Source organism: Canis lupus, chromosome 18, assembly GCF_048164855.1.
Source record: "Canis lupus baileyi chromosome 18, mCanLup2.hap1, whole genome shotgun sequence".
Lineage (NCBI taxonomy): Eukaryota > Metazoa > Chordata > Mammalia > Carnivora > Canidae > Canis > Canis lupus.
The window spans coordinates 25217672-25233930 of record NC_132855.1 but is presented as its reverse complement, the minus strand read 5'-3'; the positions used below and the strand labels follow the sequence as shown (position 1 = coordinate 25233930).

The 16259-nt window shown below is 46.1% G+C and overlaps 1 protein-coding gene across 6 annotated transcripts in view; it reads right to left on the bottom strand.

The window, feature by feature from the left end:
• CDCA7L (cell division cycle associated 7 like) overlaps positions 1–14165 on the bottom strand; it is a 51072-nt gene extending 36907 nt beyond the window's left edge. For 2 of the 6 annotated variants that reach the window (XM_072783809.1, XM_072783812.1), the window contains exon 1: positions 14007–14165. In XM_072783809.1, coding sequence (XP_072639910.1) covers positions 14007–14030 — 24 coding nt within the window. In that variant the 5' untranslated portion in view covers positions 14031–14165. Of the gene's footprint in view, positions 1–13155; positions 13177–14006 lie in introns of those variants that run through there. The other 4 variants (XM_072783811.1, XM_072783808.1, XM_072783807.1 and 1 more) reach the window with 4 other exon arrangements.
• Between the last annotated feature and the right edge of the window lie 2094 nt (positions 14166–16259).

Genomic DNA, 16259 nt, shown 5'->3' with positions numbered 1-16259 from the left:
ATCTTAAAAAAAAAAAAATGAAATGAAAGGAGAAATAGTTGTATGATAATAGTTGGAGACTTCAATAACCCATTTTCAATAATGTATAGAATAAGACAGAAGATCAATAAGGAAACAGAAACAGCAACATTGTAAACGAATTTGAATTAACAGACATATATGGAACACCCCAACCAACACAGTAGGATACATTTTCCTCAAGGTCACATGGAAAACTCCCCAGGACAGACCAAATATTAGGCCACAAAATAAGTCAGAATAAATTTTTTTTAATTTTTATTTATTTATGATAGTCACACACACACAGAGAGAGAGAGAGAGAGAGAGAGGCAGAGACACAGGCAGAGGGAGAAGCAGGTTCCATGCACCGGGAGCCCGACATGGGATTCGATCCTGGGTCTCCAGGATTGCGCCCTGGGCCAAAGGCAGGCGCCAAACCGCTGCGCCACCCAGGGATCCCCAGAACAAATTTAAAACAGCTGAAATCATACAAATTATCTTTTCTGCTCCGAATGGACTGGAACTAGAAATCAGTAACAGAAGGAAGGCTAGCAAATTCACAAATGCCTGAAAATGAAACACATTCAACCAAAGAGTTACTCCAAAGAAATGATCAAAAGAGAAATTAGAAAATAGTTTCAAACAAGTGAAAATGAAAACAAAATGTACCAAAATGTATGCTACCCAGAGAAAGCAATGCTAAAAGGGAAATTTAAAGCTGTAAACACTTGTATTAAAAAGCTCTCAAACCCAGCTCATTTTACACCATAAAATTAGAAAAGTATAGCAAACTCAACCCAAAGATAACAGAAAGCAGGAAATAATGAAGATTACAGCAGATATAAATAGAGAACAGAAAACCAACAGAGAAATATCAACAAAACCAAAACTGGGTTCTCTAAAAACATCAAAACTGATCAATTTTTAGCTAGACTAATTATGAAAAAAATTACTGAAATAAAGTGGGATCATCACTACCAATTTTACAGAAATAAAAAGGATAATTGAAGAGTACTATGAAACAGTTGAATGCCAACAAACTGGGTTAGCTACATGAAATGGAAAGACTCCTAGAAACCCACAACCTTCCAAGACTGACTCATTAATGGAAAATCTGAATAGACTTTTAACTACTAAGGATGTGAATCAGTAGTCAAAAGCCCCCCAAAGTAAATCCCATGACCCAGATGGCTTCACTTAGTGAATCCTACTTAATATTTAAAGAATTAACACCCACCCTTCACAAAGTCTTCCAAAAAATTGAAGACGTGAGCACTTCTTTATCTCATCCCATGAGGCCAGTATTACCCTAATGACAAAGAGAGACAAAGACCCTACAAGAGAAGTACAGAGCAACATCCCTTGTGAATATCAATGCAAAAATCCTCAACAAAATACCAGCAAGCCAAATTCAGTAGCATAGTAAAAGGACTACACAAGATGACTGAGTGAGCCATATTTCTGGTATTCAAGATGTTTCAACATATAAAAATCAACCAACGTAATACACTACACATGAACATAATGGAAGAAAACAAAACACATGATCATCTTCACAGGTGCAGAAAGAGCATGTGACAAAATTCAACACCCTCTCATGGTAAAAACCAAGCCAAACAACAGTCAACAAAGAATGAACGGAAATTTCAACATAATAAAGATCATGCATGAAAAACAGGTAACCCCACATTCAACCATGAAAGACTGAAAGCTTTCCCTTAAAAATCAGCAATAAGACAAGGATACCCACTTTCACTACTTCTATTCAACACAGTATTTGAAGCTCTAGCCAGAGCAATTATACAAGAAATAAAAGACACCCAAACTGGAAAAGCAGCAGTAAAATTATGTTTGCAAGTGACACGATCATACACACACACACACACACACACACACTCAAGCCTAAAGATTCCACAGAACCTGTGAGCACTAATTAGCTAAGTCAATAATATTACAAGGTACAAAATCAACACAGAAAAATCAGCTGCATTTCTACATGATAACAATGAACAATCTGAAAAGGAAATTAAGAAAACATTTCCATTTAACATAGCATCAAAAAGAATTAAAGCACTCAGGAATTAACTGAGGCAACAAGCAAAAGACTACACTGAAAACTACAAAACATCCCTGAAAGAAATTAAAGACAGAAGCAGATGAAAAAGCATCACATATTCACAAATCGAACACCAAATATTGTGAACATGGCAATACAACCCCAAAGCTATCTATCGATCCAATGCAATTCTATCAAAATCCTGACATTTTTTTCGCAAAGAAAAGCCCCTCCTAAAACTCATGTGGTGGAATCTAAAGGGGCTCAGAATAACAAAACAAAACAAAACAAAACAAACAAATATATATATATATTTAAGAAGAACTAGGGGTGCCTAGCTGACTCAGTGGAGCATGCAACTCTTGATCAGGGGTTTTGAGTTCGAGCCCCACATTGGGAGTAGAGATTAAAAGTAAAATCTTTTAAAAAATAAAAGAACAAACATGAAGGAGGGTTCATACTTACTAATTTCAATGCTTACCGCAAAGCTACCGTAATCCAAAGAGTGTGGTCCTAACATAAAGACAGACATACAAACCAGGGCACTAGAACAAACAGTGAGCCTGGAAGTCAACCTTCACATACACGATGAACAAATGATTTCTGACAAAGTGCCAAGACTGTTTGATGGAGGAAAAGATGGTCTTTTCAAGAAATGATGCTGGGAATACTAGACATCCACATCCAAAAGAATGAAGCTAGATCCTTACCTTAAAACAACCACTCACAAAAACAAACAAAAAAACCACAAACATATCCAAGACCTAAAACTAGACACTAAAACTACATAACTCTTTAAAAAAACATAAAGGAGGGGATCCCTGGGTGGCACAGCAGTTTAGTGCCTGCCTTCGGCCCGGGATGTGATCCTGGGGTCCCTGGATCGAGTCCCGCATCGGGCTCCCTGCGTGGAGCAGGCTTCTCCCTCTGCCTGTGTCTCTGCCTCTGTGTGTGTGTGTGTGTCTCTCATGAATAAATAAATAAAATCTTATAAAAAAAAAAAACAAAGGAAAAAGTTCTGGACACTGGACTTGGCAATGATTTCTTGTATATGACACCAAAGGCACTACAACCAATAGAAAAAAAAAAACACATAAAGTGGACCTCAGCAAAATCAGAAACTGTTGTACATCTAAGGACACTATCAAGAAGATTGAAAAGGGGAATCTACAGAATGGGAGAAAATATTTGCAAATCATACATCTGATATAGGATTAATATCCAGAATATATAGAGAACTCCTACAGCTGAACACCAACAGTAAAACCCAATTTAAAAGAGCAACGGACTTAAATAGACCTTTCTCCAAAAATAAACAGATGGCCAATAAGCACTTGAAAAGATGCTCAACAACACTAATCATCAGGGAAATGCAAATCAAAACCACAATGAGATACCACTTCACATCCATTGGGAGGCTATTATAAAACAACAACAACAAATTAAGTGACGGTGAATATATGGAGAAATTAGAACCTCTGTGCAGCATTGGTGGGGAGGTGAAACAAAGCAGCTGCAATGGCAAAAATACAGTAGCTCCTCAAAAATTCAAACAGAATTAGCACATAACCCACTAATTCCACTTTAGGTATATGTGCAAAAATATTGAAGCCAGAAATTCAAACAAGTATTTTTATACCAGTGTTTACAATAGCATTATTCACAATAGCCAAAAGGTGGCAACAGCCCAATGGGCATGGATGGATGGATGAACAAAACACGGTATATACATGCAATGCACTGTTATTCAGCCTTAAAAAGGAATGAAATTATGATACACACACACACACATCCCTGAATGGACCTTGAAAACATTAAACTGAGTGAAATAAACAAGACCCAACAGGATAAATACTGATTCCACTTCACGTTGTACCTAGCATAGTCAAATTCATAGACACAGAAATGTAGAATGGTGGTTACCATTGGTGGCGGGATGAGGGGGAGAGGAAAATAGGGATTAGTGTTTAAAGGGTACAGAGTTTCGGCTTAGGATCATGAAAAAGTTCTGGAGATGGACAAAGGTGATGGCTGCACAATAATGTGTACCAAATGCCACCAAATTATATACTTAAAAATTGGTGAAACAGTAAATTATATGTTATGCATATTTTTCCAAAACAAATCGCAAAAAAAATGACCACTGTTATTTCAAAAAGTGATAATGTAAGGAGAAACTTACAGACATGCATATGCAGAGGGCTTAGAAGATTTTTCCAGGTGAGTAAAAGAGGACCTGGAGTTTTGGCAGAGGTCCTGGGAGGGAAGTGAGCCAAACCACTTGAGAAGTGCTGGGTGATTTCCTTTTCCAAAAAGGTCAGCAGACAAGAAATATGAAGCCAACATCAAGATTTCACTGGACTCTGAAAGACTGATTATCAAATTGGACAAGTCTGCTCTCAGTGTTTTTCAACCAGGTACTGTCAGCATTCTGGACAGAACGACTATTACTTCCAGTGGGACTCACCTGCCTACCACAGGGCACCACTATCCATCCCTGAACACCAAACCCTTAATACAGGAGCACTGGCCTGACCCCATTCACTTAGAATCGAAAAGCAGCCCACATATTTCTACTGCTACCACAATCCCAGCTCACTCGGATGAACAACTGAAACGTGAGAGCCTTTGTGTGTCAGGACAGGTCAGGTTATAAAGCAGTAACAATTCCAAGTCTTAAAGGGTTGAGACAAAAAAAGGTTTCTCTCTTGTTCATGACCTGGCATCCTGGGCCAGCCAGGTGAAGCATTCTACACTCTTCCACACTGTCCCCACACAGGCCCTGGGCGGACACCGCTACCAGTATCTGGAAGGCTGGCAGATGCAGCAGCAGAGGGAAGGAGACGTGGCAAATGATGCACTGGCATTTAAAAATTCCACCTGAGGGGAGCCCAGGGGGCTCAGTAGGTTAAGCTTCCGATTCCTGATTTTAGCTCAGGTCCTGATCTCAGGGTTGTGTTGTGAGATGGAGCCCCCCACTGGGCTCTGTGCTGGGCATGGAGCCTGCTTAAGATTCTCTCTCCTTGTCCCTCTGCCTCTCTCCCCCACCCATCTGTCTCTCTTTAAAACAAAACAAAACAAAACAAAACAAAAAAACAGCACCTAGAAGTGACACAGAACGTTTCTTACATCTTATAGGTCAAACCAGGTCCAACAACATTGCCTGTTATGAGGACCAGGAAAATGCATTCCCCTCATATACCCAGAAGGAAAAGGAGAGATCATTTGCACAGACCCCTGACAGCTTCCCAACTAGGACTTAAAAGCACTGTGTGAGCAGGCTATGTCCACGTTCATTACTGAAAGTTACTCGAGAGTATGTTCTCCTTAGTGGAGTACTACGAGGGTACCACCAGGCGAAGGAGTCCCATGAGGGATGAGCCATGCCCTGTAGGGTGAGACAATGCCCCAATGATTTCAAAGATTTATTTATTCATGAGAGACAGAAAAAGAGAGAGTGAGAAAGAGAGGCAGAGACACAGGCAGAGAGAGAAGCAGGCTCCATGCAGGGAGCCGACATGGGACTCGATCCCGGGTCTCCAGGATCAGGCCCCGGGCTGAAGGCGGGAGCTCAGTTGCTGAGCCACCCAGGCGTCCCATCTCCAACACAATTTCAATGTGCTGCAAGAGATGGGACCATCAGGGAAGTGCAGGAGGGCAACAACCAGGCGGTGAGGGGTACAGGTGAGAGAGGCCGCCTCGTGCCCACAGCTGCAGGGCAGAGTCGGCCTCGAGGAGGCGCGGACAGGTGGGAGCAAGAACCAAGAATGTGGGCAACAGCCAGGCAGGAGGGGCCTGTCCTTCAGGGCAGGCGAGCGCCCCTGGGCTCACTCCAGACCAGCACTGAAGGGACCTTCACGGTGACAGGGCAGTGGGGGAGGATGTGCCTCCCACAGCCCAGGCCTCAGGGCCTGATACAGGGGTCCTCTTGACGCACGCACGTCGGGAAAAGGCTTCTGAACAACCTCTGCAACGGCACGCGTGTGCAGGCTGCTGACACCACTCAGCTCCTGGCTCTGTGCCGCAGGGAACGGACGGGCTCCTGAGTGCGTCCCTTCTTGGGTCCCAGTTACAGCCAAGGAGGAGGACACGCTAGGTGCAATGAAGGGCAATGAAGGGCGTGAGGACTAGGTACCCCCTGCAGGGAGACGCTGAAGCGGGCAGTGTGGACCAACAGCAGGAGGGCCTTTACGTCAGAGGCCCCGGGGCAGGTGCGGGAATGGCTGGACGAAACCCCATTGTCTTCCCTTATTTTAATTTAAAAACTCTCCCAATAACAACAACAACAACAACAAATGCCTGGAACCAATTGTCAGGGGGGGAAAAAAAGGCAAGTGAGAGAAGATGAAGAATAAGCACTAATTTTTTTTTTAAGATTTTATTTATTTATTCATGAGAGACAGAGAGAGAAAGAGAGAGGCAGAGACACAGGCAGAGGGAGAAGCAGGCTCCATGCAGGGAGCCCGATGCGGGACTCGATCCCAGGACCCCGGGATCACGCCCTGAGCCAAAGGCAGATGCTCAACCACTGAGCCACCCAGGTGTCCCAAGAATAAGCACTAATTTTAAAGACACTTTGATTTTTCTTAACTTTCCATGTTAAACCAGTGTTACCAAGAACAAAATAAAGGCACTAGATATTTTGCATTTTAAAAAATACGCTTAGGGATTTATTTCAATATCAACTGAAGTGTTTTTGATTTGTTTTGCTTTTCCCATTTAACTCCCCTCAGACTCGTGGAGTTTTCAATACAAAGATATTATGGAGTGGGGGACTAGGCGGGGAGGTAGCTTTTCTACTTCAGGATTTATTACAGGTATGCTCTCTAAATTTTACACTCAGCAAGCAGTTCTACGCTTCTCAAACTGAGGGACTCAGTACAGCCCGAAGGCTTTCAAGACCATAGATGGGATAGGGGAGGGGGAATGTTTTCCCCCAGGAGAATAATTTTAAAAAACCTTTTTGTGTTAAAATAAATAAAAATATATTATGGAATAGAATGCAAAGTAGGCCTAACTTTCAAAGATAAAACTGGAAACGGATGAAAAAATCCCCCCCGCACTGACAGGGTGGAGCTGCTGCACCTCCGGGCCTCTGGGGCAGGCTGGAACTGGCCTCCGCCATCAGTCCAACAGAAGAATTTGAGAAACCCCACTAAAGGATGTTGCAACCTGTCCTAACTCATACTTCCTCTCGCTACCCAGTGACAGCCATAAACTATCGTGTTTTTTTTTGTTTTTTTTTTTTTTACAATCCAACAAATATTTAACACCTGCTATATGCCAGGCCCTGCACAGATCAGAATAATTATCATTTTGGCCTGCCACATGATTTAGGGTCACCACCCACTACCTTGGGGTAAATGCTAGGGCCCTCCTAACGGAGAAGTTTTGCCGGCAGACAGCTAAGGCAGTGCCAGGCCAGGCTCTGTGCCAAAAGACCCAGATGCCAGAGCTCAATCACAGATGCAAGGGACTCTCCAGGTACATAGGACCCTCCTGTAAGCAGAGGTTTAAAGATGGGGGAAAGGGGGGGGGTCCCAAACAGCTGTGCTGCTGCTCTGGAGGGCTTGGGGCAACATCAGAGGGGGTCTATGGGAAGGGATCCCTGGACTACACCCAGTGCTGAGGATATCGGTACAACTGGTAGGGCACAAGCCACCTGGGAAGTCGTCACCCACACCCCTGGGCAGCCTGAAAGCATGGGCTTCAGGACTCACAGGGATTTGACATGCTATTTTTCAAGCGTTTTAAGTACAACAGAAAGTGCATATAGCTTAAGCGCACAGCCTGGTAAAGTTTTACAAACGGCACGAACCCATTATAACCAGCACCCAGATCCAGAGATACATTCTTCTTAGCTCTCAGAAACCCCATATTATGAACCTACTGTTTTACCTTTAGACATCCAACCTTCGATGAACACGTATTTTCAGACATCTAAGAGATGCTTTATAGTTGAAATAAGCAATACAAAAGAAGGCAAAACAAAGTGATTCAGTGCCATACAGGAGAGGAGCTAAGAGCAGGCTATCTCTGCCCTTCCACATCCACATGACCAACTTGCAAAATTCCAGGACAGCCCAATCCACAGGCACTGCATCCGTTAGCACGTGCTTGCATCTGCTCATTTCCTAGATGCTAAAGAACACACCTCTAAGACTACTCTCCACATTCCCTTAAACTAAAAATACACTGCCAGGTGCTCTAATTTAAGGAATAAAACAATGTTTTAGTCCAGTTATCATGAGCCCGGGTTCTACCCTGAGCCAACACTCCTCTTAGCTAACACAGCACAATACAGGAGAAAAAACATCCATCAGAGACTCCCATCCACTGCAAAGTAGGCACATTCCTTTCGGGAGATAGTTAAATACATGATAATTAAAAACAGCCTGGACTCCAACACGAGGCACGTACCACCACAAGACATTTATTGTAAAGTTCCTTCTAATAAAGTCTTTCTAATAAAGCAAAAATTTTTCAACAGTATATAAAACACTTACCCTTCAGTGAAATGCTGCAGTCATTAAAAATGAAAACCATGAACTCTGAGCTACCCAGAAATGGCACGGACAGTGCTAAAGACAGCAGAATTCTAACTGCCATCATACTGCAAAATTAGGCAAAAAACGGTAACTAAACACAAGCAAACACTGGATGGGAAAGATCTAGAAAATGACACCCAGAGAGTAGGGGAGGTAGGGCACTAGTGCCAACTATTTTATTTCAGCTTCTATGAACAGTATTCTAGTACTTGTACAATACAAAATTCATCTATACATCATTGCTATGTAAAAGCTTTCTGGATCTTATTCATATTCCCATGCTGGCTTTTACACAGTATCAAAAGAAGCCTGTCCAAAGACTAATCTGGTCAGTGTCTAAAAAGAACCAGAACCAGGGATCCCTGGGTGGCGCAGCAGTTTGGCGCCTGCCTTTGACCCAGGGCGCGATCCTGGAGACCCGGGATCGAATCCCACGTCGGGCTCCCGGTGCATGGAGCCTGCTTCTCTGCCTGTCTCTCTGCCTCTCTCTCTGTGTGACTATCATAAGTAAATAAAAATTAAAAAAAAAAAAAAAAGAACCAGAACCAGCTGCTATTAATGCTCAGCCCTTCTAGCTAAAGGGAGGAGCAAAGGTATTATGAGAAAATCCCAGAGTGCTAACAACCCCTTATATTTAAATAATACATTATACTTAGCATGTCCTGGATTAATTCATTGATTTTTTTTTTATTTATTCATAGAGACTCAGAGACACACAGAGAGAGAGAGAGAGAGAGAGAGAGAGAGAGAGAGAGAGGCAGAGACAGGCTCCATGCAGGGAGCCCAACAGGGGACTCAATCCCGGGTCTCCAGGATCACGCCCTAGACTGAAGGTGGAGCTAAACCGCCGAGCACCGGGGCTGCCCGCCCTGGATTAATTCAATGGCACTAGAAGGTGCACAGAGATTTCAATCCTCCTAACGCTACTTCAGTGAAGTGACTGCCCAACCTTGCCAACTTGCAAAATTGTGCCTTGCCGAGATCTCGTGAGTCCAGTGGCAAGTCAGGCATTGGCTCTGAAGACAAAATCCTGGCTCAGCCCCTTCCTGGCTGGGTTGCCCAGAGCAAATCACTCTAGTTCACCTTATCTTTAAAACAGAGTTAATACAAGACACTTCAGAACTACAGCGAGGATCAAATCTGATAAAAGGAAAGGATAGTTTCCATGGGGGGCAGGGGGGTGGCTCTTAAGGTCTTCTCCCATTCCCCAAACCCCAAGGACTTGTAGGCCTCCATAGCACAGCAAAAGCCAGCTGAGTTCCAGCAAAGGCAGAAGAGGCAAGGAGTTCCAGAATGACTGTAATATCCAGCACACAGAAAGTGCTCAAAGGACACCTGACAAACAGACTAGCCCAGTCAGGGAGCCCCTCCGTCATCAGCTGGCGATTATGAAGAAGCACAGGCAGGAAGCCATCAGCTGTCTACACCCGAACTCTGGCCCCTCTAACCTTGAGACTCCACCGGGTATTTTTGCACCGAATACAGAAGGTAGCATTTACCACCGTGGAAGACCAAGTATTCTGCGTGTCTATCTTCAGCTATATTTACCAAATATGCCTCTGCGTGGTCCTATTTAAAAACATTCAGAGAGAAAACAAACTGATGGTTACCGGAGGGAAGCTGGGGGAAGAATGGATCAAAGAGGTGACGGGGATTAAGAGCGCACATCTCATGATGAGCTCTGACTGATGTACGTACAGACACTGTTGGTTCCCTATACTGTACACCTGAAACTAATAAACACTGTTAATGATACAGGATTTAAAATTAAAAACTTCAAGTAAAATAAATAAAGCATTCAGAAACCACTGCTTTCCAAAAAGAAAATAAAATGATCCTACTAATATTTTCTTATCTCTATCCCTCCTCCATCAGCCTCTGTCAATCCCACGTTGGTGAATAAAGCTAGGTCTTTTATGAAACAAAATCGTATCTTGGAGGTAAAAATTCTAAACTGTAGCTCAGAGAAAGTGCTGATGGGTAAAGCAGAACTCGCAAGAACAGTTTAAAATGAACACGCCTGTTCCATTTGAATGGCTTTTTTGACCTCTCATTAGTTTACTGTAATAGTCATAAAGTGGTTTTTTTTTTTTTTAAAGATTTTATTTATTTATTCATGAGAGACACAGAAAGAGGCAGGCAGAGACATAGGCAGAGGGAGAAGCAGGCTCCATGCAGGGAGCCTGATGTGGGACTCGATCCTGGGTCTCCAGGATCACGCCCTGGGCTGAAGGCAGACGCTCCACCGCTGAGCCACCCAGGCATCCCGATAAAGTGGTTTTAAGTCACACAATTATCTCACGGATTTTTGTCCTGCGTACCTGCCCAGATCAGAATTGCTGTGATCTCTGAAATTTCTCATTACTCAGAATTCAGTTCTTCTATGGATGCGATTGTCAGAAATACATCAAACCCACCACCCACCAGTCTTTTTTAAATATGGGACATTAAAATGGCAAATTATTGTGCTGTCCTTCCAAGAAGTCACACACACCACCACCACCACCACCACCACCACCCCCGGCCTGCCCAAGCAGCTTCTGAGGCTCTGGACACAGACATGAAGTCAGAGAACCAGAGAGTATACTCTGTAGCTATGAGGACCATACCAGACAAATTCCTCTTTACCACTTCAATCCCAAACTCCATGCTTATTCCTGAAACAGTTTAGCCTCATTTCCTTCTGCAGGGTGCAGGGTCCAACCTGCACCCTAGAGCAAGAACAGTTTAGTAAAAGGGTAACACCGACATCCAGGACTTTCTGATTCCTCTGCTAGGAAGCTGAAGCAGTCTGATCCTCCAGCAATTCTAAGCTGCACGGCTGCGAGCTCTCAGAAAGCTCTCTCGCCTTCATGGGGTATTAATCTTACCCTTGCACAAAAAGGCACAAAGACAACAGTGGTCAGCCCAACAAGGTCTACACCCACAGGAGGTGTGGTCCCACACAGCTGGACATCAAATCCAAGACACTGGGGTTGGGGGGAGGGAGGGTTGCAAAAAAGCAGAAGCTAGAAAGGACTTCAGTTTAAAACACGGTCTTCCCCTAACATGGGGCCTAAGCTGCTTTGCTGGAACCGGTTCCGGCTGTGCCCCTTCCGAGGGATGGAAATTATATTTAGTATATGTGTGAGACTAAAAGCCACTGTGCACTAATGCCGCTTCAGGCGGTGCATCACACTGCTTTATTCATAAGGCCGGGGTACAGGGTAGAACCACATGAATTTAACATCTTGCTGTGCCTGAAACGTTCATTAAGTGCTGTTATTTGCAGTCACCTGCCCACCCCATTGAACCTCTCCACTAATTTAAAGAGACTATAATCTGCTCACATTTAAATTATGATGAACAGGAACATTTCCACTGGAAAAATCATCACGCATCTTAATTTGTGCTGTCAATTAGGTCTTTGGAAAGGGGGGGGGGACCTGATCATCTTACATACAGTAATTTGCCCTAATTAGTGTATAATGGGACAGATATAATTTGCGGATTACCCCCACCCGGTAAATAGTTTATTTAACGTTTTAGAGGTACCAAAAATTAGCCTTATTATTTGAAGGTAAAACGTTCACTCCCGACGACACATTCCGGGACATTTTAAATCTAAACATGAACTGTGTAGTTAAGTGGTGGAAGTACAGGTGGAGCAGAACAACAGGTTTCCAGCTCATGTTCTCAAAAGACATTTTCTGTTTTTTTTTTTTTGTTTTTTTTTTTTTTTTATGATAGTCACAGAGAGAGAGAGAGAGGCGCAGAGACACAGGCAGAGGGAGAAGCAGGCTCCATGCACCGGGAGCCTGATGTGGGATTCGATCCCGGGTCTCCAGGATCACGCCCTGGGCCAAAGGCAGGCGCCAAACCGCTGCGCCACCCAGGGATCCCCTCAAGAAACATTTTCGGATGAAACTCACATGGGCCGCAAGGCTCCTTGCAGAAAGGGTTAAGTCCTAGAGAAACCCAAGCCTCCCAGAAGCAGAGGAGGCTAAACCTATATGGTCAAGGTCAGTGGAAAATAAAACAAAAAACTAAGCCTGTCTCAAGGTCCTTCTTATTCGTACTCTTGTTGTTTTTTTTTTTTTTTCCTTGCTTTTAAATACCTCCCTTCATTTGGGGAAAATGAAAAATAGTACTCTCTCAACATGCACAACAATTTTTTCTCAAATGTCTACTTTCAGGAGGCCTTTAGGATATCACTCAATAGCCAAAGCGACCACGGGTGGCTCTGCTTTCATCTGCGCCGGGACCCAGGCAGGTGACAGCGGCCCGAGCTTAGGCACCACTGACTCGCGGGGTCGCTTCTGGGTCGCTTCGCTCTCCCAAGGCCAACGCCCGGATCGGATCCCCGCCTCCAAGGCCCAGCACCCAGGTGGAGAAGAGGTGAAGCACCAGTCCAAGATAAAGTGCAAGCGGTGAGTCAAAGGCACTCACAAACACAAGGGGGGGGGGGGGACCCAACCGTCACACAAAGCCTCTCGGGCTCCCACAAGTTGCTTCCTTCCCCCTCTAAAAGTTTTATTTTTAGTCCATTTGAAAAAACTTGGTACTGCTTACCTCTGAAGATACTAGGTACGTTCGTTACTAGAAAGTAAGGAAAAGCTCTTTTAAGAAGTAAAACAGAAAACTGAAGTCACGTCCACATTCCCACCGCCCACTGGAACAGGGGGGACGGGGATGGAGGGGGGGGGCTTCTCTCAAGTGTTTGTTAACGAGACTTTAAAAACCTAGTTGGAACCATAAAGCGTAATCGGGGTCCCGCTGTGTTTACGGTTTGTGATCTCGGGTTTTTTCTTTTCTTTTTTTTTTTTTTTGCTTTTTTTTTGTTTTTTAACTTGGTCTCATGACGTTGCCATCTCCCCCTCCCAAAGGGTTACAAATCCCTTGCAAAACATAAAAGCTCTAGAACAAATACAAGAGCAATTCCTTGTAAATTACACTCCATCATCCAAGTTGAACTGGACTCCCGGACTCCCGACTTTTTTTTTTTAGAAAAATATCACACTTTTCTGAAACTTCCTGATCTCTGTGCCAATCCCCGGAGAAAGCAGGGGGCGCGCACCAGAAGGGCTCCGCGCACCACCCGGGCTCCAGGCCGGGTCCACCCGGTGCAGACGCAGGCTCCACGCCCCCGCCGCCTCCCGCCCGCGCTTCCCACGAAACGCGGCCACCCCCGCGGGGCTCGCGGCCCCCGCCCCCGCCCCGGCCCCCACCCGGGGCGGAGGCGACGCCCAGGCTCCCCAGCCCCGCGGGCGCACCGAGACCCAGGGCGCACACCTGCGGGGCGCGGCCGGCCAGGTAGGTCCACAGCGCGGCGGCCGAGGGCCACGTTTCCAGCGCGGGCGGGGGAGGGGGAGGAGGCCCGGGCGCAAGGGCGCAGGCGGGCCGGGCTGCGGCGGGGCCCTCACCTGGGAGCGGGACGCCAGCTCCATTCTTCCCACCCGCGCTGCGGCCTCCTCCGAGCACGCGGCCCCGGGAACGCGGCTCGCCACGGGCCCGGCGCACGCAGAAGCCCCGCGGCCGCGCAGCCCGCGCGCTGCGCCCGAGCTCCGGCGGGCCGGGGGAGGGGCGCACTCGGCGCCCGGGCCGGGGGGGAGCGCGCCGCGCCGCCCACTCGGCGCCGCGGCCCCGGGCTGCGAGCCTCGGGGCTCCGACCGAAGTCCGCGGCCGGTGAACTCCGCCGCGCCCGCGGCGTGACACGGGGGCTGCGGGGGGGCGCGGCCCGGGGCGGCGGCCAGCGCGGGGGCGCCGGGCTCCCCCCCTGCAGCGGAGGGAGGGAGTGGAGCGGTCCGGCCGGGCTGCGCGCGGGAGAAGCGAGGGGGCAGTCCCGGCGCAGCCTCCAGCTGGCACGCCCGGCTCCGCGCGCCGGATATTTGCAGGGCTCATTCCAGGTCCTGCCCTGCAGCAGCGCCAGCCTCTGCGGCAGGCGGAGTGTCTGCTCCAGGAACGCAGTTTAGAGCTTAACTTCGGGGAGCTCGTTTGGCTTCGCTGTTGTAAAGGGGCGGGGTCCTGCTGCCTCCCAGAACCGTCGCTACGGGGTTTCGCCCTTTGCAAAGCAAGCCCTTTAGCAAGGCCCTGGGGTTGGGGCGCTGCACAGTTCCCTCGGACTTTAGAAAGCCTCTGCCATGCCTTGATACGTGTAGGCCTACGGCCCCACTAGACAGAGAGTTCTAGAGGTGAGGAATTGGCTGAGCAACGGCTATGCATCAGTTATGCGTCAACTGTGTTGAACGTCAGAACCCAAGATTGAACAAAAAACAGAGGAGCCCTGCTCTGTTGGAGCTTACAGTCAGGGAGCCCGCCGCCAGCACGATGATATGTGTTAATAATGATGCAAGCAAACGTAATAATGATGTAACAGTTAACGAGTCAACCATTCAGATACCGTTAATGTGAGAAGTTCATGTATAATGACGCAAATAAATGTAAACTGGGAGCTGTGATAGATGCCACAAGGGAAAAGGTAAGTGGTACTACAGTGGTTTAAAATAGGGAGACTTGGATCCCTGGGTGGCGCAGCGGTTTGGCGCCTGCCTTTGGCCCAGGGCACGATCCTGGAGACCCAGGATCGAATCCCACATCAGGCTCCCGGTGCATGGAGCCTGCTTCTCCCTCTGCCTGTGTCTCTGCCTCTCTCTCTCTCTGTGTGACTATCATAAATAAAATAAAATTAAAAAAAATAAATAAAATAAAATAGGGAGACTTAACTTGGCACAGGTCAGGGAGGACTTCTTGAAGTGCAGGTAGGAAGACTGAAGAATTAAGTGGCTGGAGATTGCGGAAGGCTCCAAGTAGGTATTGGTGGAGGGAGGTAGATGAAGTGGGCCTGAAATAATAGCAGGTGTGCGGGGCGGCGTGGAAAGCCTGTTGAGCACTGTGGTCAGGAGTTCAGAGTGGAAACCTCTGTACCATGAGACATTTCGGCAGCCCTCCCTGGTGATGACACTTAGGTTTTTTTGGTTGAAGCAGTGAATCAAGTTGGCCAAACATTTGCCCAAGCTTGAGGAGAAAACATCTGGGAACTGCCCTTCCTACTTTCATTGGTTCAGCAAACATGTGTTATGTGCTCCCCATGTTCCAGACTGTGCAAGAAGAATGATCAATAAAACAGGGTATGGGGATCCCTGGGTGGCCCAGCGGTTTAGCGCCTGCCTTTGGCCCAGGGCAGGATCCTGGAGTCACAGGATCGAGTCCCACGTCAGGCTGCCGGCATGGAGCCTGCTTCTCCCTCTGCCTGTGTCTCTGCCTCTCTCTCTCTCTCTCTCTCTCTCATAAACAAATAAATAAGTCTTTTAAAAAAATAAAAAAATAAAACAGGGTATGATTTTTTTAAATGTTTTGTTTTCTTTTTATTGGGTCATGCAAACGATTCATTATAGCCACTTTCATTTTATTATGGTTTAGAAATTTCCTTCATTATCTCCTTGAATCTTCCCAGTGTTCTTCCAGGTTCTTATTACCCACATTTTTTAAACATGGAGACAGGATCTAAGAAGCTACATTAAGAGAAAGATCCCTGTCCCCCTGCTAGTAAATAACAACTGCAGATTGCCAAACTGGAAAACATTCCTTATGCCTCCAAATTCAACATTGTCTCCATTCTTCTTTACCTTTTGGGTGCTGGGAAACTCAAGAGTGAAATTTATTACATTAGAACTTCG